The following is a 24,843-nucleotide window of genomic DNA, read 5'->3' on the forward strand; positions in this document are numbered from 1 at the left end:
TCCTTTGACTCAGAGGTGTCTCTAGAACATATGCAGAGTGCAAAACGTCTGAAAACCCAGTGTCTGAGAGGCACCTTTTTTCAGAATGACACATGACTCTAGATTGAAGACCTAAGACTTTATTTTAAGAACTGAACAGGTCCTCAGGAGTTATCCTGCAAGGATCTCAAATTTGAGACACTGGGAACGGGTACGTCTGTCTCTGCTCTAACACAGAGAACACTCAAATCAATCTTTGGAAGATTGGGAAAGTCTCCAGCAGAGATTTTAATGGACCCTGTTATATTAGAGATCAAATGGACAAGACTTTCCATGAAAGTTTTTTAAGTGATAGGCATATTACTGACACCTAGTGGCATAAAATGATTCACACACAAACAGTACAAAGAACAAGGTCTTCAGAGTCCAAAATACCCCTGGGCACACCACCATGATCTGTCCAATCATTGGTTTCCCTGCCTCTTGATAACAAACTTTCCCCCTCCCCTTACTAGATAGATTTGCTTGTTAGATTAGAAAATTTAGCCTTTGCTTGCCAGGAACCATCACCTACTGTAATTCATTGAACCTTTTTTCTTTAAGTAAAGTTACGAGCGACATCCCATATCTGGTTCCTTGTGTTTCCTTGAACATCCACTGGTTGGGGCACTCATAATCCATTGCCCACCCTTGAACTCCTCTGAGCTGCACATTCCCCCAAGTTTTATATGTGTTGGTGAAGCCTTTGACTATAGTCCAATAGGTGTAACTGGTGAAGTCTAGGCTACAGTCCAGCATCCAAACTGGTGAAGCCCGGCTATAGTCCGAGGATGCACTGGTGAAGTCCATAGTTACAGTCCAATAATTGATTGGTGAAGCTCAACTATAGTCCAATCGTGAAATGGTGAAGACCATGGCGACAGTCTAGTGAACCACTGAGGGAGGTCTCTGACTACAGTCCAATTAGAGCAACCCTGTGGGGAGCAGGAGGCAGAGCCCATCTGGTACATAACAGAATGTGCAAGCTCATAGGGAAGACAGGTTGCTTACTGTTCCTAGTGATCCCTGAGTGATCCAGTTATATTCACACAACTTGGGCAATGTGCATGTGCAGCCGCCTCAGGACTTTTAGCCTCCACATGACACTCTTGCTTCGCCCTGCGTAAGTGCACTTCCGTTAGAGGTGGTTGGAACGTCGTTGCCTTCAGTTCCTGGATGACTGTCACATTCTCAGCAGTCATTCTGTGAGGAACGAGATAAGGACTGTTAGATAGTTAATAGTTATAAGAAAATGTCAGTTACCTCAGGTGTGGTGAGGAGGGAGGTTGGGTCGTGTGAATACCCCCGGATTATTCAAGGATCACTAGTTATAGGTAAGCAATCTGTTTATCCTTGACGTGATACTGGTTGTATTCACACAGCTGGGTGATTAGCAAGGTCACTGTATAGGTGGAGGTAGGGATTAGGAATTATCTTTGTGTCCCTTATGCTAGAATCTGTTTCAGAACCCCTCTGCCAAAAGAAGCATCTGTGTAGACTTTAGGACCAGGGCATAATGTTTGATGTTTGTTGAAGAGATGATCAGAAGACCAGGTTGCTACCCTTTGCATATCTTCTATAACCACAAGTGTTCCCTCTAAGGCATGCGCATGCGCTCACAAATTTGATGTCCACTCAGTTAATTTTAGATCCCGCTCAGGTTGAATCAGGAAGGCCTCACTCTGAATGCAGGTGCACGCACACTGCCTTGATACTACCACTCAGAACAAAACTCATTCCGCACACAGATGAAAAAGGTTAGAGAGACCACTGATAGCCACCCCTGACAAACACCCCTCTGCATGTGTAGAATGTGCTTTAATGTCAGTTGGTGGTTCCATACCTTGGCTCTTATAAGCCTCCATTATAGCCAAAACTATCCACCTTGACAATATCTGCCGGGTTCTCTTTTTCCCTTCTTATCCTCTCTGTAGGAGATGAACAGATTGTCTTTCCTGAAGGCCTTCTGTCTAAATAGAAGGCTATTGCCCTCCTCACATCCATTCAAGTCTATGGCCACAAACAATCTGTCCCCTTATTAGTTGTGGAAGGATGGCCTGTATCGAGGTCATTCGGAATTTTGTGGTTTGAATAAGTCGTTCAAAGCTTGTGAATTCATGACTGGGCGGATACCCCCATCCTTTTTTGGCATCTGAAATATCTGGAATAGAATCCCCCTATCTGCTCATTTGGGGGGACCAGTTCTATGGCATCTTTCTCCTAGACTGTTATTTCCTTTAATAGGATTGGAGTTGGTTGGGTATATAGGATACTATGAAAAACTGGTTGTGTGTGAAATTCTATTGTATAACCTTTCTGGACAATGGAAAGTACTTACTTGTCTGATGTTATCTGTTCCCAGATGGAATAGTGTTCTACAGTTATTGGAACTTATGCCAGAAGGGCTAGATGACAATTTGCATATATATAAAAAGTTCCGTTTATTGTTCTTGCCTTGTTTCTCTCAGGATGTATTTTGTTTGGTTTTAAGTATATAGGGTCTGCCTTGGTGTCTTCTTATCTTTCTATAATCCTTCTGGTCTTGGCTCTCATTGCTGTCTGCATCTTCCATAGGACTGGGCTGATGATTATGTTTGTTTACATTTTGTTGCATAATGTTGCTGAGTTGTCAGAACTGCAAATGTTTTTAGCTGTTGGTAGATTTTTTCAGTTTCTCTTGGGTTCATCGGTCTCTTTACTGAACAGACCTTCTCCTTCAAAAGGTAGATCCCCTATCTTCTCTCGTCTTGTACTGCAAAGCAGATGAGCACAACCAAACATGCCTGTGTAGCGTAATTCCTTCAGCCATATTCTTAGATTCACAGTCCTTTAAATGTCTCACTGTGCTAATCTGTGGTCTCATGATGTCTGGAGATTTTAGTTGCAGTTCTTTGATCTTAACTTCCAAATTCTCTTGTTTAGTATTTGCTGTCTCCTGAAATTTCTCCCAAAGTTCATGTTGATACCTGGACATACAAGTCATATAATTCGATATACGCAAAGATAAGGTTGGGGTTTAATAGAACCTATGTCCCATTGCATCTAACTTTCATCTTTCTTTGTCCACAAGTGCTGCATGTTTCCTATTGGATCTGGATGAAGAGGCATAATCCACAACCATAGAATTCAGAGATGGATGTTTGAATAGATAAGCACAATCTTCCTCTTGTATTCCATTATTCGCCATGGAAGTAGGGGCAGTACTGGATGGTTTTTGCCACACTTGTTTAGATGCTTGTAGCAATCCAGGAAGCATTGGTAGGGCTGTAGGTTGTGAAGTTTTTGTAGTCTGTAGGAATTTAAACCCAGAGTACTTGCCATTTTTACAATCAGAGAGTGGTAATTCCTGTACTCTTCCTTTGGGGAATTTGAAGACTTTTTTAGAGCTTCATCATCAGATGATGGCTCAGATGAGTCTCCGGGCAGTCATATTCACTTAAAGACTGTCAAGGATTCCCCTTCCGCAGAATTTCCTTGTTCATCACTTCCTCTGGCTGGTTTTGAATTGGAGAATTAGAAGAAGTGGAAATTGTTGTCATCATTTGGGTAGTAGTTGCCAAGCCATCTCCAGTTCGATTATCAGCTCTTATATCAGATTTTGGTTTCTTGAGGTATGAGACCCAGAGGTTGTAAATGTATCTGAAGTTATAGTTTGGGTCACTATATGAGATGGAGGTCATCCAACATCTAGTGGACAACAGAACATACACTCATCCTCCCTTGCAAGATCTTCAGTGTAATTTAGTAAATGCATCTGTGGTTTATATCTCCTGCCTTGAACATATATAATCACAGCAGGCAAGTGGACACAAAATTCCAAAAATGAATTGGAAATTTTTGGCTATATAGCCAAAAGACAAGATGAGCTTGAACATACTGGGGAATATGGAGTATATGCAAGTTTAGCTTTACAAGCCCCTCACCGCTTAAAATGTTTCCCGATTGGTCATAAAATTGTAAAACAGAGCAAACTTAATACAGCGCTCTCCCACACTGTTTTTAAATCAATCAATCTTTATTAGACTGTTTTTCAGGCACTTGAAGGAAACAAACCCCTCAAATAACTGGAGCTTTTCCTCCCGATGCTGCTGTGGTCATGGTCGGAAAGAAACTGACAGCAACAATGCTCCAACCACCTCTCCTAAAGGAAGTGCAAAAGTGCAGGGCAGAGCAAGAGCATCATGCAAAGCTTGAAAGCTCTACTGAGGCAGTGGCTGTGCATGTACATTGCCTCAGTTGTGTGAATACAATGGGATCATCATGTCAAGGAACTTATGTTTGTGAAACATTGTATCTGCACAGGCCAATATAACTGTTAGTAAAATACCAAAAATGCTTTTCAGAATAGTTCAAATCTGTGTCACCAATTTGTAGATTCAACTGACAACACCAGGAAGTTTCATGCTGTATCATGTTTTGGGCAGTCTTTGATGTATAAGACTGGTATCCCACCGAGAATACATTCCCTACACCAAGTCTGTCGGACAAATGCACGCAGAGTAGGGGTCAGCCACAGGTACTTGGTGGACAGACTCTGCGCCTCCACCCAATGGCTGCTATGTGCCATACTGGCAAGTGCAGCTGCTGCTTCTCTCTTGTTACGGAGGCAGCAGCAGGAGTAGAATGAAGTACGGAAGTACTCCAGGGCTGCAAATGGCGGCAGCCCAGCTTAAAGCAGCACAAGAGAGCCTTGCACACAACTTCCAACCTAGCTATCTGCCTGGAGTAGGCCCAATGTCCCCGAGGACTGTGCTTGCAGAATTAATATCTTCAACTGAGCAGGTGAGAGCACCAGCTTCAGTAGGGTCTGCAGGATTTCTCTCTAGGCAGTATACCTAAACTTTTCAGAAGGCAATTTTTAAAAGTGCCACAGTGGGAAACAGACTAGTACTTTGCCTTACCCAATGACCACAGATTGAGCACAATAGTAACTTAGCGGCCTAGCAACCAATGCTGACTAGTCAAAATAACCTGCTAATACCATTGCTCATGGTCAAATATTGCCCAATGCTTCAGTAAGCTAAGAGAACATTTTGCATCTCAGTCCATTCTAAATCCAAGTTTTAAAAAAGCTATTCTCTCCTCTGCTCTAGGAGTCTCCTGCTCCTCCTCAAATTGAATCAAGAATTACTGATGCAGAGCCAGCAAACCACTTTTGTTATCCAACACAGTGTATTAGTCAGCACCTGGGAGATCCAAGATCAAGTCCCTGCTCAGTCACGAAGCTCAATGGGCAACACTGAGCCAGTCACTCACACTTGCCTAACTTACCTCACAGGGTTGTTGTGAGGATAAAATCATCCACACTGCCCAAGCTTCCTGGAGGAAGAGTGGCATATAGATGTAATAAAACACACAGGAATACACTAGAGAAATTCTGAGTCAATTACAATCAGGTTACTAAGAAGAAGAAGAAACTAAGAGTCCTTCTACTCACTCAGTGCCCTTGAATGGTCAGGGTTTCGAATGCCTTTCATCTTCAGCCTCTGCAGCAACATGGCTGAAGTGAGCTGGCGTACAAGATACACAGACATAGAGTAACTCTACCGGGGGGAGGAAAAGAATGCATGTCAGGATGAGAAAATCCAGTTGTGTCATGGAGAAATAAAACAGTCTATTTACAGCAGGCACAAAGGTACGTTAACACACAAAAGCATAGGGACATAGGAAGCTGCCTTACACCACTGGTCCATCTAGCTCAGTACTGTCTCTTGTTGACCGGTAGCAGCTCTCCAAGGTTTCAGACAGTTGTTTTCACCAGTCCCACCTGGAGATGCTGCCAGGGACTGAACCTGGGACCTTCTGCATGCAAAGTGGAAGGTCTACCATCGAGCTATGGCCCCATGCTCATCCATCACAACCATTTTAACCACATGCATGAAAACACTCTCTCCAGTGTCTTAGTGTGTTAATACTTTTCATCTGAAACAATTCCATAACAGTTTACATGAAGACACTTTAGAGCATACAAACAGCTTTCAGCTTACTTTTCCGATTTCAGATGCCCAGGATATAGAAATCTGATTTGGCACTGCAGAGGATAGCCTGACTAAAGACGTAATATTCAAGGGGCGCCCAGGTCTCTTTTGCTCAATCCCATTTTTGGGGGGTGGTGCATATCCCTGGAAAGGAGAAAGAAAACCATGTTTTCTTGTATTTATAAGGCTTATTCATGAGTAAAACATGCACAGGACTGCAGCCTGAACCAACAACTTTAGAGGGGGGAAAGGGTCACATCATTTAAAATCTGACAGATACCTGGAAGAGTTGGCCTGCTCAAAGCACTGCTGGGAGGAAGGAAACCTATGGCATCAAACAATTACGGTATCTTGCCATTCCCGTTGCTTAAAACCAGATAAATAAAATATAAATGAGAAATCCCAAGTTGTGAGAAAGGGAATGGAACTTGAAAAAATACTATGCAATATCTTTTATATATCTATATCTATATCTCCAAGGCGTACTCGTCACTAATCCATGTGTGGCAGCTCTCGCAAGAGTTTGCAAGCAGCTGCCTGGATGGCAACAGGGGCCAGGCGGGTGAGGGAAAGCGCCGGCCAGGCCGGCAGGGAGAGAAAGCAGAGTGGGAGAATGGCCTGAGGCGTGGGAAGAATGAAGATGGGGAGGAGAGACAGGGAGAACTAGAGGTGCAGTTGTTCTGCGCAGGATCAGCTATACTATGTAATTTTTAAAATACAGGTCGACCTCCTTACCTAGGGTTTCGGTATCCACAGTCAGGAAAATGACACAAACACAAAAACCCACGTTGACCTGGCATATCCGCAGGTGGTCAGAAATGACCACAGAAGTAATTTCCAGCCGCCATTTTAGGAATCAGAGTCACAAAATGGCTCCTGTCAAAAAAACCCGTGATTTTTGGCCATTTGGGGGCACAGCAAGACTCGAGGGGAGCAGCAGAGCAAGGTAAGAAGCTCCCGCCCCCATAAAAATTGGGCAATTTCGGTGGGAGCAGCAGAAACTGCCAAGGAGATCCCCCCTGGAAAAACCAGGGGATTTTCAGCCATTTTCAGTAGAAAATGGCCGACTGGGAAACTAACCCCCATGATCCCATAGGGATCAATGCTTCTATATTCATGGTTTCCATATCCATGGCACAGCCACGGAACGGAACCCCAAAAATAGAGGTCCGCCTGTATATCTATTCAGAGAAGTCCACAGATTGCAATATTAGTCATGCAGCCTCCATAATCTTACCCTTGGGATGCTGAGGTACAAAGCTGTGTGGCATATACCACAACACCCCCTTTGTGCTGGCCTATCAAGTTTAGAATATATTTAGTTCCAAAGTAAATCCAACCAAAAGTGTCAAGAACTTACTGGTAATGGAAAGAGTTTCCCATTTACTTTTATGCACAAGCTACTGGGGTAGTTATCTTCTTGAGGGCAACTCGTCTCTGCCAGGCACAATCTATTTAAAACAAGAAAATCTTGTGAAATGACAATATGAGCATTCCAAGTTAAAATGTACTCCAATTAAAAGGCTTGTATACATCTATGTAAAAAGTTGAAGTTACCTCAGCTGAACTTGTACAGTGTAATCTCTTCTGCCCCCTGGCAAAAAGTCCCTGTTACAACAAAAGTAGCAGTTATTCAGAGAGTCTCAAGGTTGTTTTCATCAGTAGGACCACCTCTCATACAGGAAGGATAAGCACCCACATGCTAAATGAGTATCTTCCAGTTCCCAATGTGTGCTATTACTTAACTTCAAGAGGGTATATCCACAACCCTGTGCACTCTACTTATAGCTGCACACGCTTATTTTGGGCAGCTACTTATACAGCAACCATTTTTTTGCCGACTACAATGAGCAAAGCTATATGTAAACAACGTATGGTTGGGTCTTTACAATAGCAGAGATGAACTTGTGCGCAATCTGACAAACACGCTCTGAAGAATTAAATACTGGCCGGGGGGGCAGGGGAGATAACTAGTGCTAGGGATGTGCAGAACCAATTCGATTTGATCTGGATCCCAAAAAGAGGAGACTGCTCCAAATTTGAACTGAGGTGAGCCTGGTTCAAATAAAACCAATACAAAGGTTCTAACATGGCATGGCAGCCACCATTTTGTGTGCCATGCATACCAAAATCCTGCCCTTGCTATTGGTTTTCTAACACTGTCTTCTGAATGACTAGCGATCTCCTTTCCCCAGGTTGGCTTGTTGTCGTTCAAATCAGTGTTGTCAGGGCAACTCTGCCCCCATTGGCTAAGTGGGGGGGGGGGGGGAGTTTCAAATGTATTTAAAATCAGGTAGTGCCTGCCTACTCTTGCTCTGGCTTCTGAAAAAGAGCCCTGCCACGCTACTCTGGAGCCCTGTTGCTTCTGTGGACCCCTGACCTTTCTGTGTCCCTTTTTCTTCGGATTACCTTACCCTAGTGACCTTGCTGTGCCTGCCTTTTGTAAAAAATGATGATGATGCTCCTTTGCTGTGGATTGCCTTGTTGCGTCAGATTGGAGAGACACACACACGGCTTTTGTAATTTTTGGTTCATTAGTTTGGAAGGGTTTGTGCAATTGTGGGTTTGGAGTTTTATTAATTGGCTTTTTAAGTGCTTTTCAAGTTTATCTTGCTAATTGTAAATACAAATTTATTTATTTATTTGTTTCTCTGTGTAAACCGCCCTGAGGCATTTTTGGAAGGGTGGTATAGAAATAGAAATAACAACAACAACAGCAGCAACCAAATACAAAGATCTTCAAATTGAAATTGAAAGGCTGTGGCAGAAAAAGACCAAAATAGTCCCAGTGGTAATTGGCGCCCTGGGTGCAGTTCCAAAAGACCTTGAAGAGCACCTCAACACCATAGGGGCCACAGAAATCACCATCAGCCAATTACAAAAAGCAGCTTTACTGGGAACAGCCTATATTCTGCGACGATATCTATAACAATTGACAATAAAATTCAGCCATCCCAGGTCCTTGGGAAGGACTCGATGTCTGGATAAAACAAACCAGTCAATAACACCTGTCTGCCTGTGTAAACAAGAAATAATAATAATAATAGGTTTAAGTGCTTTTGGTTTAGATTTAGGTTCAGTCTCAGTTGATTTTTTGTGCTTTTGGTGTTCTGGTGTTTAGTTGTTTTCTTTTTTTAAAAGGCCTAGTTTGGGGGCAGGGCTAGGAGCAGGGCTGTGGGCAGAAGGAGGGGTGATGCTCGTTTGGGGCGAGGGTGGCAAGAGAGGCTTACTGCCCAAGTCACCAGTGTTGCCCTAGAGACAGTTGCATGCAGGCTATTGTTTCCAATGACACCTGCTCCTGCAGTACAGCCGCCTATGGCTGAGGTGGAAGTAGTGGGGGAAGCCCTATCAGAGAAGAACCTCCTCTTTTTTTGTTGGGAGGGGAAGAGGAGTCGACTGCTGCTGGAGGAAACAGTGGAGACTACATGTGAGCACTGTAAGATATTCCCTTTAGGGGATGGAGCCACTCTGGGAAGAGCATTTAGGTTCCAAGTTCCCTCTCTGGCATCTCCAAGATAGGGCTGAGAGAGAGTCCTGCCTACAACCTTGGAGAAGACGCTGCCAGTCTGTGTAGACAATACTGAGCTAGACTGACCAATGGTCTTACTCAGTATATGGCAGCTTCCTATGCCCTACCACTCAAGCCGTTTTGGTGTCCCTAGGCCTACCCATAGGGAATAATGGGCCAGTTCGAATTCCCAGTATTCCCTGTGGAAGAACCAACTTGAACCAGTTTCAATTCAAACCAGACCAGCTGCTGATTTGACAAAATCGGTACTTGAACCGGCGGCCCCCAGTTCGAGTCTGGTTCAAATTCAAACCGAACCACTGGTTCCGGTTTTATGGACACCCTTGACCTGTGCACTAGTGCTTCCAAGCCTCATGATTGCTGGGTCAATTCATTGTAGTTGAGCAGATGACAGAGTACAGCCAAAGTGTTATGTATCTACTTGCCATGGACCATCACTCACCACATTGACACAAATTACAGGACATGTAAATGAACTTACAAGTTAGCTGCTGTCATCAAGTTTCATACATTTCCAATAGGATTCTTGTTTCTGACAAGCTGCACCATCTTGCTGTAACCCGATAAAAATCTGTCCATGCTACAAAAAGAGCACTGCAATATGGGACTAACTCCCATACTCATTATACTAAAAGAGATTGCTGGAATGTAGGGCAGGGAACAATTCTGCTTCAGAGTACTGAATATATTTGCCATTTTACAAGGGGAGAAAATTATGTCCAGAGGTAACCCAAAAACCAAAGCGTTTTTCTTCTTAGTGTTCCATTTCCCTGAAATTTTATCAAAAAATTACATTACATTAAAAAAAAACTCAGGCTAAACATTCTTCTGTTACCTGGAAATGCAGATTTCTCTGACTTGTTGAGGTGTTAAAGCAAAGATAAAGAACTTTTCTTGGAACCTCTGAATACTGCTTTGTACTGAAAGAGACACAGAAAAGAGGTTTTTGCTGTGATTATCCACTGGAAATGTCTAAAGAACACAGCAGAGAAAGGAACATTGGTCTTACCGTGAAGGGTTCTTTTTCCCTGAAGTAGGAGATCCTCATGATGGGTATTATACTGCGCATGCCCAAGACAGGACTGGACCACGTGATTGCTTTGTGGGCGTTACTGCCTCCTAGCCCAGTTCCAGGGCTGACGAGCGAGGTAAGTAGTGATTTGTAGAGAAAGCTCGAAGAAAACAGATAATAATGACAGACAGTAGTAACAGAGGAACATACTATATACTGATGAACCCTGAGGGTTGCCTCTGGTCCCCGCCAGACGCGAAATCGTCTGGCTAAATCCCCAATACCCACGTTTGGACTAAGAGATACAGTCAGGGAGGGGCTGAGGATCTCCTACTTCAGGGGAAAAGAACCCTTCACGGTAAGACCAATGTTCCTTTTTCCCCTGAGTAGAAGATCCTCATGATGGGACTTGCCCAAGCTGCAGAAGAGATGTCCCAGGGATGGGAAGCTGTATCTTACAACACTTGTTGGAGAACTGTGCGGCCAAATTCCGCCTGGGCGTCAGAGAAACCCGATATTTTATAGTGTTTGATAAACGGGGTGAGAGACGTCCAAGTTGCTGCTCTGCAGATTTCCTGCAATGGGACGTGGGCTGCGAGTGCTGCAGACGCGGCAGCACTCCTAGTGGAATGTGCCGTGATGCCACCTGGTGGAGGGATGTTGAGAACAGAATATGCCAAGACGATGCAGGATTTGATCCATTTGGCAAGCGTGGCTTTGGATACCTTCCAAGCGTGGCTTTGGATACCTTCCACTGTGCCCTGGTGGCACAGTGGTAAAACTGCTGCCCTGTAACCAGAAGGTTACAAGTTCGATCCTGACCAGGGGCTCAAGGTTGACTCAGCCTTCCATCCTTCCCAGGTCGGTAAAATGAGTACCCAGAATGTTGGGGGCAATATGCTAAATCATTGTAAACCGCTTAGAGCGCTCTGGCTATAAAGCGGTATATAAATGTAAGTGCTATTGCTATTGCTAAGTGCTATTCTTTCCCAAGGTAGGTGGGTGGAAGGAGACAAAGGGTGCATCTGAACGTCTAATGTCTCTAGTTCTACGGATGTATGTCCGCAGAGCCCTGTGGACATCCAAATGGTGCCAAAGTTTTTCCTTGGGGTGGGATGGGGATGGACAGAAGGATGGGAGGACTATAACCTGGGATCTGTGAAATACAGAATTAACTTTGGGTAAGAAGGTAGGGTCTAAACGGAGATGTACGGCGTCGGATTGGAAAGTGCAAAACTCCTCTGCCACAGAAAGTGCGCTTAACTCGGAAACCCTTCGGGCTGACGTAATCGCCACAAGGAATAGGACTTTGAATGTCAATATTTTCAGCGGAATAGATGCTAGTGGTTCGAATGGTGACTTGGTAAGCGCGTTCAGTACTTTATTGAGGTTCCATGAGGGAAACCATCGGATAGGGGGAGGGGCTAGATTAGCTGCTCCCTTCAGAAACTTAGAGATATGAGGGTGAAGAGAGGCTTGGGTGGTGCCGAAGGTCGAGATATGGAGCACGGATGCGAGCGCAGAGGCCTGCCGACGGAGAGTGTTTGGGCGTAACTGTAAGTCTAAGCCGGATTGTAGGAAAGTTAGAACCTCTGGAATCCCTGCAGATATTGGGTCTTGCTGGCGTGCTAAGGACCATTTGCGGAAGGTTGACCAGGTAGCCTGATAGATACGAATGGTAGACTGTCGTCTGGATGCTAGGATGGTATTCTGAACTTGGCGGGAGTAACCTTCGGCCTCTAGGCGCGAGCGCTCAACCTCCAGGCGGACAGCTGTAGCCATTGGGGATCGGGATGGAGGTTCGGCCCTTGACTGAGTAGGTCTTTCCGAGGTGGTAGAAACCATGGAGATCCGACTGCCAGTTCGACTAGATCTGGAAACCACGGTCTGCGGGACCAGTGAGGAACAACTAGAATGAGTTCTGCTTTTTCGAGCCTCAACTTCCTGATGACTTTCATTATTATTGACGTGGGAGGGAAGGCGTAGAGCAGAACCCTTGGCCATGAGATGTGGAGTGCGTCGATTCCTTCCGCTAGAGGTGAGTGGTACCTGGAGAAGTAGCATTGCAGCTGATGGTTGGCTGGGGATGCAAACAGGTCCACTTGTGGGGTCCCCAGCACCTGCGTGATCTGTTGGAATACTGCCGGGTGCAACGCCCAGTCGCCTGGGTCCAGAGAGGTGCGGCTGAGCCAGTCTGCTAAACGGTTCTCTTTGCCCTTTAGATGTTCCGATGAGATAGACTGTAGATTGTTTTCCGCCCAACGAAACAGACGGTCCGTTTCCCTCATCAGTTGTCTGGACCTCGTGCCCCTTGTCGATTGATGTGTGCCTTTACCGTGACATTGTCGGTTCTGAGTAGAACGTGTTGGTTCCGGACCACGTGGAGGAAGTTTTGGAGTACCAGTCAGGCCGCTCTAAGTTCGAAACAATTGATCGGTCGTCTGGTTTCCCTTGTAGACCAAGAACCCTGAGTTAGTTGACCATGGCAGTGGCCCCCCAACCTGCAACGTGGGCTAGAGTAGGCTAGGAATAGCCCTGCGATGTGGGCTAGAGTCAGGCAAGGAGGACGAGAGTTTACCCGTGTCACACTTGCCCCACACCAGGGTTATTGTCCTGAGGGACGGAAATCTGAATTGGTCCCGTGGGGGCGGATTGGTTTTCCTTAGGACAGTTAACAGACAATGGTGCCCCTGTATTGGGACTCGGAGCCACAAGAGAAGTGCCGCTCCTGAGGAGTGGGTGATGATGCAGGCAGCGTGGGGGGACAGCGCAGGCTAGCAATTTCCCCCACAATCTCTGGGTTCGCAAGGGGCTGTGGGACAGGCGTCGGTACATGCCCACCGGGCTCCGATCGCCTCCATCCACTGGTGTGCATTTGTTGGTCTCCGCTCTATGTTTGGCGCCATTTTTAGCCACTTTTGCTTTTGATTTGCGGCAAACTGCTTGTATTAATAGGCGCGCGCTGAGGCGCTTCCTCCCTTCACCCCGATGGTTGTCTTTCTTCTTTTTCTTCTTTATGGGAGCTTTGGTTGCAGGCAGTTCAGACTGCTGCGCCCCTGACTGTTGCGACGCTAAGGCTGTCGCTTTCGGGCGGAATCGGAGATGCCGGGCTGAGCCGCGGTTGCGTCAATCTGTGAGCCTGCGCTGGCTGAAGCTGTCGTTTTTGCGGCCCGGGGGAGAGCGGAGACGCCAGGCTGAGCTGCGGCATAGTCTGCCTTGGAGCTCGCATTGCCCAGAGACTGCGGTAGCTGCGAGGCTTCGGAAAGAGACCCTTGTAGGATCTCGTCCGCGTGGGCGGGCTCCATGGCGGGGAGATGCCGACCAAAGAGGAAAAAACAAATCGAAAAAACTTTAGGTGAGACAATTGCTTCAAATCGAAATAAAGAAATGTAATTTGGTTGAAGGAAAAATTGGTGCCGAAAAAGTGGAGGCTGACCCCCTTCCCGCCTTTGCACACTATTAGGAGAGGCAGCGGGGAAAAGAAGAACAGAAAACGGGGTAGAACAATGGAGCGAAGTGCTCCTTTAAGTTAACAGAAAACGATATCAAACAATAAAGCCTCCAATGCCTGCCGAAGGACAGAAAGAGCATAGAATAAAGAGGACACAAACTTGGTCAGAAGAGCTCTCTCCCATACGACCTGTCCTGAGCGAGACAGAACTAGGAGGCAGTAACGCCCACAAAGCAAGCACGTGGTCCAGTCCTGTCTCGGGCATGCGCAGTATAATACCCATCATGAGGATCTCCTACTCAGGGGGGAAAAAGGGTTGCACTTTTCCCGATTTGGCAAAAACAGTGACATTAAATTAGATGAGCTGTTCCTAGTCTAACATACATTAAATGTATAATCACTCATCTCTATGTAGGTAACTTTAGATATTTGGCTACTAGTATCAGTTCTAAGCAAGTATATTTTGCACTCTGGAGGAATTTGGCAGGCTAATAGTTTCATATTAATTGTAACTAGGGTCAGTTGTTCAATCTTTTGAGTCACTCTCATGACCAAAATTAGCAGAGGAGGGTGGACCCCAATTAGAGCTGGTTAAATTAAATGCATTAGGACACAGAAATCTGCCTTGTATATAGTGTCAGACCTTTAGTCCACCTAGCTCAGTATTGTCTACAGTAACTGGCAGTGGCTCTCCAGACAGGAATTTTCCCCAGTCCTACCTGGAGATGCTGGGGATTGAATCTGGGGCTCTCCGCACGCAAAGCACATACTCCACCACTGACAGTCCTCAATCTAATTAAAGGACTTCCCTTTCAGGTTTTTGGTGCTTAGGTCCACTGATACTCCTTAAATGAACCCTCAATCTTCTAGCAACTTTGTTACCATTCCAAGATTGCTGCACAACATGGTACACCAGCAACTTGAGAGAAGGCAGGGCTTATTCCCCATGGAAAATTCTTTTGCAGCATTATGTCCATGGTATGGCTTTACATGCGGTATTTGAAGTTTTCTGCCCTACCCATATGTTTTTCTACACTTTGGAATTCCTTTATCTATTGTGTCAGTGCACCCATTCAAACCTTGTTTCAGTCATTCCTTCCTCACAGAAGTGAAGTTTTAGCACACATTTCATGCATTACAATGAAAACTGACTTGGACATTACTCACACTGTCCTGGTTCAGACACATGGATAAACCACAGTTTGACTTCTTGGATTCTGAATAAGCTTACATTAGAACCACTTTCCTGTATTTGGATAAAATGGGAAACTATGGTTTGCTATCAATTATAAACTAATCTCCTTCCTTTGCACAAATGAGGATGAGAAGAAGAGTGAGATCACTGCAGCTTGTACACATAACAAGCCATGCTATGCCACTGCAAGGCTTTCATGAGCAAGATGTCAGAAAGACCTTGGTCATACTGAAGCAATACGCAGGGAAAATGTTTACAAGTTCCCTAGCATACATGCAAACTTCAGAACATGCCATTGTGCCATGGATTCCAAGTTCTGCAGTGACTGTGCATATGGCAAGAAGCACATTTCAGTATGAGTAAAGGCTTGCTCGTATCTTAACCAAATCAACCAAATTATGTTGCAACATTCTAACACTTACCTAAGCTAGTAGGTTTGATAAGAACATCAAGCACATCATAAAAGGGGAGGCTCTTCAGCTGAACATCAGGATGCACCGGAGGAATGGGAGGAGATGGCTGCTGCATCTCAAAGCGAGGCTTCGTGTCCTGAAGTAGCACTGAACCAAGAGGTGAGGAAGGGGACTGAGGAGTGACTGAAGTCGATGGTATTGGGTGGAGTCCAGCAACAGCCAAGTCAGTTTCCACAGGAGAAGAGCTACTATCCAAACTGAAGACTGAAGGTTTTATAGCAGATAAGTCTGAAAGGCCTTCTATTGCCCTGGGATACCGTCGCCTGTAGAGTTCTCGGATCTTGATCTGAACTGCCGGGCTACAGCCACTCTTCAGCAAGTGCAATGCCCTCATCAGGAGGTCATGTTTGCGCCCACTTTTGTTACGTCCCGCAAAACCCAACAGCACTTGTAGTTCAGAGACCCGAAAACTTGATACCATATTCTAAGAGGGAAAACAGATTAGCAGCATGTCAAGCACAATATATTGAGTTAGGGGCACAACACACACAGGTCTGAAGATCTAAAATAAAAAGAGATGCAGACATTCACTAGTAACTCTTTCCACACTTTCCATTTTCTTAAAGTCTCAACTACAACATATGATAACGATGCCATAGCACACACTGGTGGGGCCACAAGTCAAGCCTTTATGGCTTAGCCTTACTTGATCTGCCCAACCAAGTCACTACAGAAAAGACTGCACTATCATGGCGCTGTGGCTGTAGTCCCACCCCACACTATGACAAAAAGAACCAATATTCTGACATCATAGCTATTTATTCAGTTACTGCCAATAGCTTCCACTCAAATAGCTAAACTGAGCAAAACCAATTTTACTCCTGTCAATATGCACCAATTACAACATTACAAGTAAAATGCAAATTTAAACAGGTATTTAAAATAGGATTCCAACAATTTTAAAGTCAACTTCTGTGCAAGTTTTTGCCCTTCGTGTCATACATCTTACAAATGATATGTTGGCACTGACCTGAAAGGTCATTCTCTTCAGCAGTAGGGAGTGTATCCTGAATACTGGGTAGATCCTCCCACCCACTCAAGAGCCAGGGCCAATAGAAAACTTGCTTATGTCATCCCATGGGAGTAGCCAGCCCCTTGGTTCCCAGATTGAAGCTCATGTCATAGCAGACTATGGTGCAAAAGAAGGAAGACTTCGAAAGAGAAACAACAACAGCGCAACAATGAACAAGTCCAAACAACCCCAGGTAAGGAAAAACCCTTGAGGAATGTAACTAGCACAACACCTCAGGGGAGACAGTCCTCTAGGAAAGGAAACAGATAACAGTATAGAGAGTAAAAGCCCCAAGCCAATGTGTGGGAGGGAAGGATACATTCCCTACCAATGAGGAAAATGACCTTTCAGGTAAGCGCAGACGTATTATTCTCCCTCAGTAGGGGAGTGTATCCTGAATACTGGGATCTGCCAAAGCCCTTGACCCTGAGAAGGTGGGACACAAGGTTGGCCCTTAGGTAGAGACCATTTGTTGAAGGATGTGATGCCCCAAAGAAGCATCTACAGAGGCCAATAGTATCTTATAGTGCCTAATGAATGTGGACAATGAGGACCACGTAGCTGTCCTACAAATGTCCACCAGAGGCACCAGGGTAGAGAGGGCAGCCAAAGTCACAGCACTCCTTGTCGATTGGACCATGTTCCCTTTTGTTGGAGAAAAACCCTGGGAAGAGTAGGCAAGGTTGATACACTGACTTATCACTTGCTAAGGTGGAATTGGAAAACTTTTGACCTAAAGAACAGTCCCAAAATGAAAGAAAGAAGGATTCTGAACACCAGAATGCCTTGGTGCATCAAAGATAAACCCTAACTGCCCTACGTACATCTAGCGAATGTCAAGCTTTCTCCCTAGGAAAGGAAAGCCTAGGACAAGAGGCAGGAAACAAAAGCTCTTGGGCTCTGTGAGAGTTCACCTTGAGGGTGAAAGGAGGATTGGGCCAAAGCAGAACATAATCAGGATAAACTAGGCACAGTTCCTTGCGTACAGACAAAGCTTCCAGCTCAGTCACCCTTAGAGCAGAGGTGATGGAAATTAAGAAGACAATTTTGTATGTGAGAAATCGCAGAGAAATTGAACCAATAGACTCGAAAGGGGCCTTTAAAACCAGATTGAGGTTCCAGGTGGGAAACCTATGTACAGGTGGTGGGCTGATATTGGTAGACCCCCTTAAGAAGCTCTTAATGTGGGGGTGAAAAGCAATGCTGGGAGGCCTCATGGCAAGTCAGCACAGAGGAAATGGCTGCTACCTAGTGCTTGAGTATTTGAGCGAAGACCCTTACTCAAGCCCCTTTGCAGGAAGGGCAGTACAGTGGAGACAGATGCCGCAAGAGGAGAGATTGCCACAGTTTTGTACCAGATTGCAAAAGCCTTCCTGGTAGCCTGATAGACCTTCTCAATGGACTGCTTCCAAGAGGTTAGGATGGTATCCAATATATCTGGGACATATCTGCAGGTCTTTAGAGAGTCCTTCTCAACCTCCAGGTGAAGAGTTCCATCCATTCTGGTTCCAGGTGAAACACTGGTCCATGACTGAGTACCTGAGAGACCAGGGTTAGAGGAGGCTCCCAAGATAACACCATAAAGTCTGAAAACCAGGGGTGACGGGGCCAATGTATTGCCACGAGGATCACTTCCCCGTGAAATGAGCAGATCCTGCAAATCACCCAAGGGATTATGGCTGTTGGAGGGAATGCACAGAGCGGACCTGATGACCACAGTGTTGTAAGAGAGTCCACACCCTCCATCCCTTGACAGTGGTAACGGGACAGGAAACACAGCAACTTGGTATTTGTTGTGGAAGCAAGGAGATCCATGACTAGCTTCTCAAACCTTGGGACTAAGATTGAATCCTTGAGAGCTGAGTGACCACCCAGACTGCATGACCTGCGTTCTGCTTAGCCAGTCTGCTATCTTCTATATATATATTTCTCCTGGGTGTGCCCAGGAAAAATGTGTCCCGGCAGCCCAGCTGATTGGCTGGGCTGCGGGGGCGCCTGATTGGTTCTGGCGCACCCAGGAGAATTGCCTGGCTGGGCTGCCGCGGAGGGCCCGGCTGTGGCGGGCCAGGCGGTGGCGGCGGGCCCGGCCGCGGAGGCGGCGGGCCAGCTAGAGGCACAGATGCTCTGTGCCCAGGCCCACTAGTTGTGTTTAATTCCCCCTTTATGTGGTCTGTAGACAGAGATTACATTTGTTTCTGCTCATGTAATGAGAAGGGTCACCTCCTACATTAGAGCCTTGGACCTTGTGCCGCTCTGACAACTGACACACGCCTTGGCAGCTGTATTGTCCATTCAGATTAGAATGTGTCTGGGGAAAGGAACTCCTCTAGAGGCAGATCGCCCACAACCCTAGCCAATTTATGCTTCATTGTCTTTTGGTCTCGGATCATGTCTCTTGTGCTATTAGATGGGGACAGTGGGCTACCCACCCTGCCAGGCGGGCATCAGTAGTCACCTGGATTTGGATCACTGCAAGGAAATAAACCCCTTGAGCTGTGGCGAGAAACATCCACCTCCCAAGGGAGGCAATCACCACCCTGTTAAGGTGTAGTTTCTGATGAGATCTCTCCATCACCTTGTCCTGCCATGGAAGGAGGGACCATTGTAGGATGCAGGAGTGATACAGAGCCCAGGGAACAAACCCTATGGTGGATATCATAGAACCTTGCAACTGACTCAGCTTCAGGAAGCTAGCCCTGTGGCAACATGGGAGAGCTTGGCAAGACTGAACAATGTTCTGACTCCGAGGGGAAGGGAGGGATACCATCCCTGCTACAGTGTTTATCGTGACCACAAAGTGTAGAATGCTGGTCTGGGGTACTAACGAGGTTTTTTGGGTACTGACAATGAAACCGCTCTTGGTAGTCATAGTAGGCGGCGCTGAGTGCTTAGAGCAGGTGCAGGTGGTAGCTGAGTAAAGAATGGAGTGAGATAGTTGATCCCACACCTGGGTTGGGGAAACCGACTGCACATGTTCCAAGTGGATAGTAAACTCCAACTTCATCATTGCTCTCAGAGGCGTAACTAGGGAAAACGGCGCCCGGGGCAAGCACTGAAATGGCGCCCCCCGCCCCCCCAACATACTACATTATACTTAGGTTTTTCCTCACAAGCGCCCGCCGCCGCCGCCAAGCCAGGCCACTGACTGGCTGCCAGGCACCAGCAAAGCAAGGGGGGGCGCGCGGAAGGGACCGCTCGTGGGGGAGGGGGCACCGACGCGCTCCCTTGACTGCTGCAGCGCTGCTGCACTGAGCAGGAAACATTTGTATTAACAAAATTTTTAGAAAAAAATTAAAAAAAATTTTTTTGTCATGGCGGCGCCCCCCACGTGACCAGAAAAGATGGCGCCTGGGGCACGTGCCCCCTCTGCCCCCCCTATAGTTACGCCTCTGATTGTTCTCCTTTCTGGACTCCCCTCTATAGCCACAGTACTGGAGGCTATCAGAGGGCTGCCAGTGGCCACTGAAATGCTCGCTTAGACGGCCCACTCCCACGTGAGTGCCCCTAGACAGAAGGCTCTGATGCGCCTGGCCTGTTTAGTAAACCCCAAGCAGACATGTCTACTCTATGGGATTCTTCAGGGCATGGAAGGCACTTAAGAGTGCCCATCCGAGGTGGGGATTTTAGCACCACAATCAATGCAACATTTGAAAATATTTTTAGCTGTTGTGGCCATAAAGGTACCCATGGCCAACGACCTACAAGGCCAAAAAGAGGGAGATGGGGGACTGTAAGGAAAGCAAAATGCAAAACATATAGGTAAATATACTGAGAATGATAGAAAGTAAGGAAGAAACAAAAACTTAAAATCAGAAGAAACTGAGATAATATGGCCTTTTTTTTTTGCTAGGTGAAGACAGAGGAATGCTCCAAAGATCCTGTTTTAGTGGCAGTCGAAGAAAGACAAAGATACGATCCTAAAGAGGAAGCGATGTTTCCCGCTCTTTTTTCCTTTTATGGTGAAGCTCTGGAAGGTTCCAGAACCTGGTCTCTGCACAGGCGCATGCTCCAAGTGTGATGCACAGTGACCATGAAGAAGATCCATGGTTCCAGAGGCAGAGAAGTGCATTCCTGACAGCCTTGAGGCTATTTGAATGAGATGGGGACCTGATCAAGGACATCGTCAAGAAACAGGTGAAGGTGAATCCCCGATTCTCAAGTGTACTACCAGTGCCAGTAGAAGCTTGGTGAATACTCACGGGGCAGTAGAGAGACCAAAGGGAAGGGTCCAGTATTGAAAGTGGACTCCACTGTACACGAAGCAGAGGTACCTTCTGTCCTGTAGATGAATTGCGACATGTAAGTAGGCCTCTTTGTGGTCTGTTGATGTGAGAAGGTCCCCCTCCTGGATAGCCATCAGGATGGACCAAAGCATCTCCATCCAGAATCCCTTTCTCCTCAGTAAGCATTTTACGTACTTGACATCGAGAATGGCCCTCCATTCTTTTTGAGAACGATGAACAGGATCAAGTACACCCCAGTCCTTGTTCCTAGATTGGCACTGCTTTGACAGCCCATATCTGCAAGAGATGCTGAATGGCCAGAGACATCAATTGGTGTTTAGTCTTCCACAGCGACCTGGATGAGGGAATGAATCTGTCTCGGGGAGGGGAGCTGAGATCCAATTAGTACCTCTGGGAAACAGTGCAGAGAGCCAGTGTGGTGTAGTGGTTAGAGTGCTGGACTAGGACCAGGGAGACCCCAGTTCAAATCCCCATTCAGCCATGATACTTGCTGGGTGACTCTGGGCCAGTCACTTCTCTCTCAGCCTAACCTACTTCACAGGGTTGTTGTGAAAGAGAAACTCAAGTACACCGCTCTGGGCTCCTTGGAGGTAGGACAGGATATAAAATGTAAAAAATAATAAATAATAAATAAAATAATGATCCAAGCACCTGTGGAAGTCTGGCACCACACCTGAGCAAACACCTGTAACTACTGGGGACAGGGAGTCACTGGGCTTTATGCCTGAATCCCTGTTTCTTTGGAGCACTATTTTGGGTGTTCTTGTTGGCTTTGTTGTTGTCCCCAAAGGAGAAATGGATTCTGGACCAGGATGGGCAGATCTGCTTGGATTGATGGGGACGAAAGGAAGCCTGGATGCTCTTGAAAGGAGGAGTGAATGGCTTGCCTGACCTGCAGTCCTTTTTGGAACATAGGAATCTGCCATATATTGAGTCAGACCATTGGTCCATCTCGCTCAGTATTGTCTACACAGACTGGCTGCAGCATCTCCAAGGTTGCAGGCAAGAATCTCTCTCAGCCCTATCTTGGAGATGCTGCCAGGGAGGGAACTTGGAACCTTCTGATGCTCTTCCCAAAGCAGCTCCATCCCCTCTAAGGGGAATATCTTACAGTGCTCACACTTCTAGTCTCCCATTCATATGCAACCAGGGCAGACCCTGCTTAGTTAAGGGAACAAGTCATGATTGCTACCACAAGACCAGCTCTCCTCTGGTTCAAGAACCTCACTGAATAACTTTTCCCCTTTAAAGGCTGAGTTGGCCAGATTGAGGCGTGACTTTTGATCAACCCTCCAGTCATCATACTAAAACTTCACATGCCAGTGCTCTGGCTGAGAGATGAGTGGCATCAAGAGTCACCCATGAAAGCCGTGGCATTCTCTAGCTTGTTTAAGCCTTCCTTGGGTTTCAGAGCATCCAGTGGGGCCAGGGGCAGTAGCTCCTTAATCCACAAGACAGACGCTCTAGCAAATATCGAATTCGCCATGGAAGCATGCATGGAAAGAGCATGGAAAGATGCAGATACATCACCATCTGCAGAGAGCCGAATGACATTTTTTCATCCTGTTTTTTTTAAATGGTTCTCACCGTCTTTAGGCAGAATAGCTCCGGATCAGGGCGGCCAACTCAGTGTCAACTGGGGGAACATAAACTCTGGCAAAAGAAATGCAAGGAGACAATAAGGGATGCAAAGAGAACATTTGAGGAGCATATAGCTAGAAGTGTCAAAGGGAATAACAAAAACTTCTTTAAATACATCAGAAGTAGAAAACCTGCCAGGGAGGCGGTAGGACCCTTAGATGATGAGGGTGTGAAAGGGATTATTGAGGAGAAGGAGACTGCAGAGAAGCTGAATTAGTTCTTTACATCTGTCTTCACGGTGGAGGATACTCAGCATATACCCTCTCCAGAACTGAGCTTTTCAGGTTTCACGGCTGAGGAACTGGGCCAGTTTGAGGTGACAAGAGAAGATATTCTAAACTGTCTTGAAAAACTAAAAATTGACAAATAGCCAGGGCCAGATGGCATCCACCCAAGAGTACTGAAGGAACTCAAATGTGAAACTGCCAATCTCCTGGCAAAAATATATAACTTGTCCCTACAATCAGGCTCTGTACCAGAAGACTGGAAAGTAGCCAATGTGACTTCAATTCTCAAGAAGGGATCCAGGGGGAATCCGGAAAACTAAAGGCCAGCCAGCTTAACTTCGGTGCCAGGTAAATTGATGAAAAGCATACTTAAGGACAAAATTGTTAAGTATATAGAAGAAAAGGCCTTGTTGAAGGAGAACCAGCATGGCTTCTGCAAGGAAAAGTCTTGCCTTACTAACCTTTAGGAGTTCTTTGAGAGTGTCAACAGGCATGTGGATAAAGGTGATCCAGTTGACATAGTATACCTGGACTTCCAAATAACATTTGATAAAGTTCCCCACCAAAGGCTCTTGAGTAAACTTAGCAGTCAATGGAATAAGGGGACAGTTTCATGTGTGGATCGGTAACTGGTTGAAGGACAGGAAACAGAGAGTAGGAATAAATGAACAGTTTTAACAATGGAGATAGGTAGGAAGTGGGGTCCTCCAGGGATCAGTACTGGGACCAGTGCTCTTTAACTTGTTCATAAACGATCTAGAAGTTGGGGTGACTAGCAAAGTGGCCAAATTTGCAAATGACACTAAACTATTTAGGGTGCTGAAATCCACAATGGATTGTGAGGAGCTCCAAAAAGATCTCTCCAAACTGGAGGACTGAGCGACAAAATGGCAAATGCGGTTCACTGTAAGCAAGTGTAAAGTTATGCACATTGGGGCAAAAAACCACCAACTTCACATATAAGCTGATGGGATCTGAGCTATCGACGACCAACCAGTAGAGAGATCTTGGGGTTGTGGTGGACAGCTCATTGAAAGTATCGTCTCAGTGTGCAGCAGCTGTGAAAAAAACTAAGTCCATGCTAGGCATCATTAGGAAGGGGATTGAAAATAAAAATGCTAATATTATAATGCCCTTATACAAATCTATGGTGCAACCACATCTGGAGTACTGCATACAGCTTTGTTCACCGTATCATAAGGATATTGTAAAACTGGAAAAGGTGCAGAAGAGGGCAACCAGTTGCAGGGGAGTAATGGCAGGTGAGAGGGCATGCCCTCAACTCTTGACTGTAGGCTCCCAATGGCATCTGGTGGGCCACTGTGCGAAACAGGATGCTGGACTAGATGGGCCTTGGGCCTGATCCAGCAGGGCTGTTCTTATGTTCTTAATCAAAATGATCAGGGGCCTGGAGCACCTTCCTTATGAGGCTAGGCTACAGTATCTGGGGCTCTTTACCTTGGAAAAGAGGCGACTATGGGGAAACATGATCGAAGTGTATAAAATTATGCATGGAGCAGAGAGGGTGGACAGAGAAAAAATTTTCTCCCTCTCTCACAACTCTAGAACCAGGGGTCACCCCATGAAGCTGAAAGTTTGGAAATTTAGGGCCGACAAGAGGAAGTACTTTTTCACACAGCACACAATTAATCCATGGAATGCTTTGCCATGGGATGTGGTGATGGCCACCAAGGTTGCAGGCAGGAATCTCTCTCAGCCCTATCTTGGAGATGCTGCCAGAGAGGGAACTTGAAACCTTCTACTCTTCCCAGAGTGGCTCCATTCCCTGAGGGGAATATCTTACAGTACTCACACTTCTAGTCTCCCTTTCATATGCAACCAGGGCAGACCCTGCTTAGCTAAAGGGACAAGTCATGCTTGCTACCATAAGACCAGCTGGCTAAGGTCCAAGCTATTTAAGGGAGTGCCTCCTTTGTCATAAAGCGTGCCGCCTGTTACCATCTTCTGGAGAGGCCACTGGCTTGTTCGGTGGAGACCCAGGACTGGGCTTTTTCTGGGGCTGCCCCAGGGCTTTGGAATATGCTCCCTCCTTCTCTGTTTGT

At 46.1% G+C, this 24,843-nt stretch overlaps 1 protein-coding gene across 13 annotated transcripts in view; it reads right to left on the minus strand.

Moving 5' to 3' along the window:
- PIAS2 (protein inhibitor of activated STAT 2) overlaps positions 1-24,843 on the minus strand; it is a 75,540-nt gene that overhangs the window by 33,544 nt on the left and 17,153 nt on the right. For 12 of the 13 annotated variants that reach the window (XR_008314804.1, XM_053289080.1, XM_053289081.1 and 9 more), the window contains 6 exons: positions 15,606-16,080; positions 10,361-10,445; positions 7,554-7,604; positions 7,357-7,447; positions 6,006-6,140; positions 5,456-5,561 (listed from right to left, as the gene is read on the minus strand). Coding sequence is in view for 12 of the 13 variants with exons in the window: in XM_053289080.1 (XP_053145055.1) it covers positions 5,456-5,561; positions 6,006-6,140; positions 7,357-7,447; positions 7,554-7,604; positions 10,361-10,445; positions 15,606-16,080 (943 nt within the window). In the remaining variant the exon portion in view is untranslated. Of the gene's footprint in view, positions 1-5,455; positions 5,562-6,005; positions 6,141-7,356; positions 7,448-7,553; positions 7,605-10,360; positions 10,446-15,605; positions 16,081-22,499; positions 22,520-24,843 lie in introns of those variants that run through there. The other variant, XM_053289084.1, reaches the window with a different exon arrangement.

Source organism: Hemicordylus capensis, chromosome 2 (assembly GCF_027244095.1).
Source record: "Hemicordylus capensis ecotype Gifberg chromosome 2, rHemCap1.1.pri, whole genome shotgun sequence".
NCBI lineage: Eukaryota > Metazoa > Chordata > Lepidosauria > Squamata > Cordylidae > Hemicordylus > Hemicordylus capensis.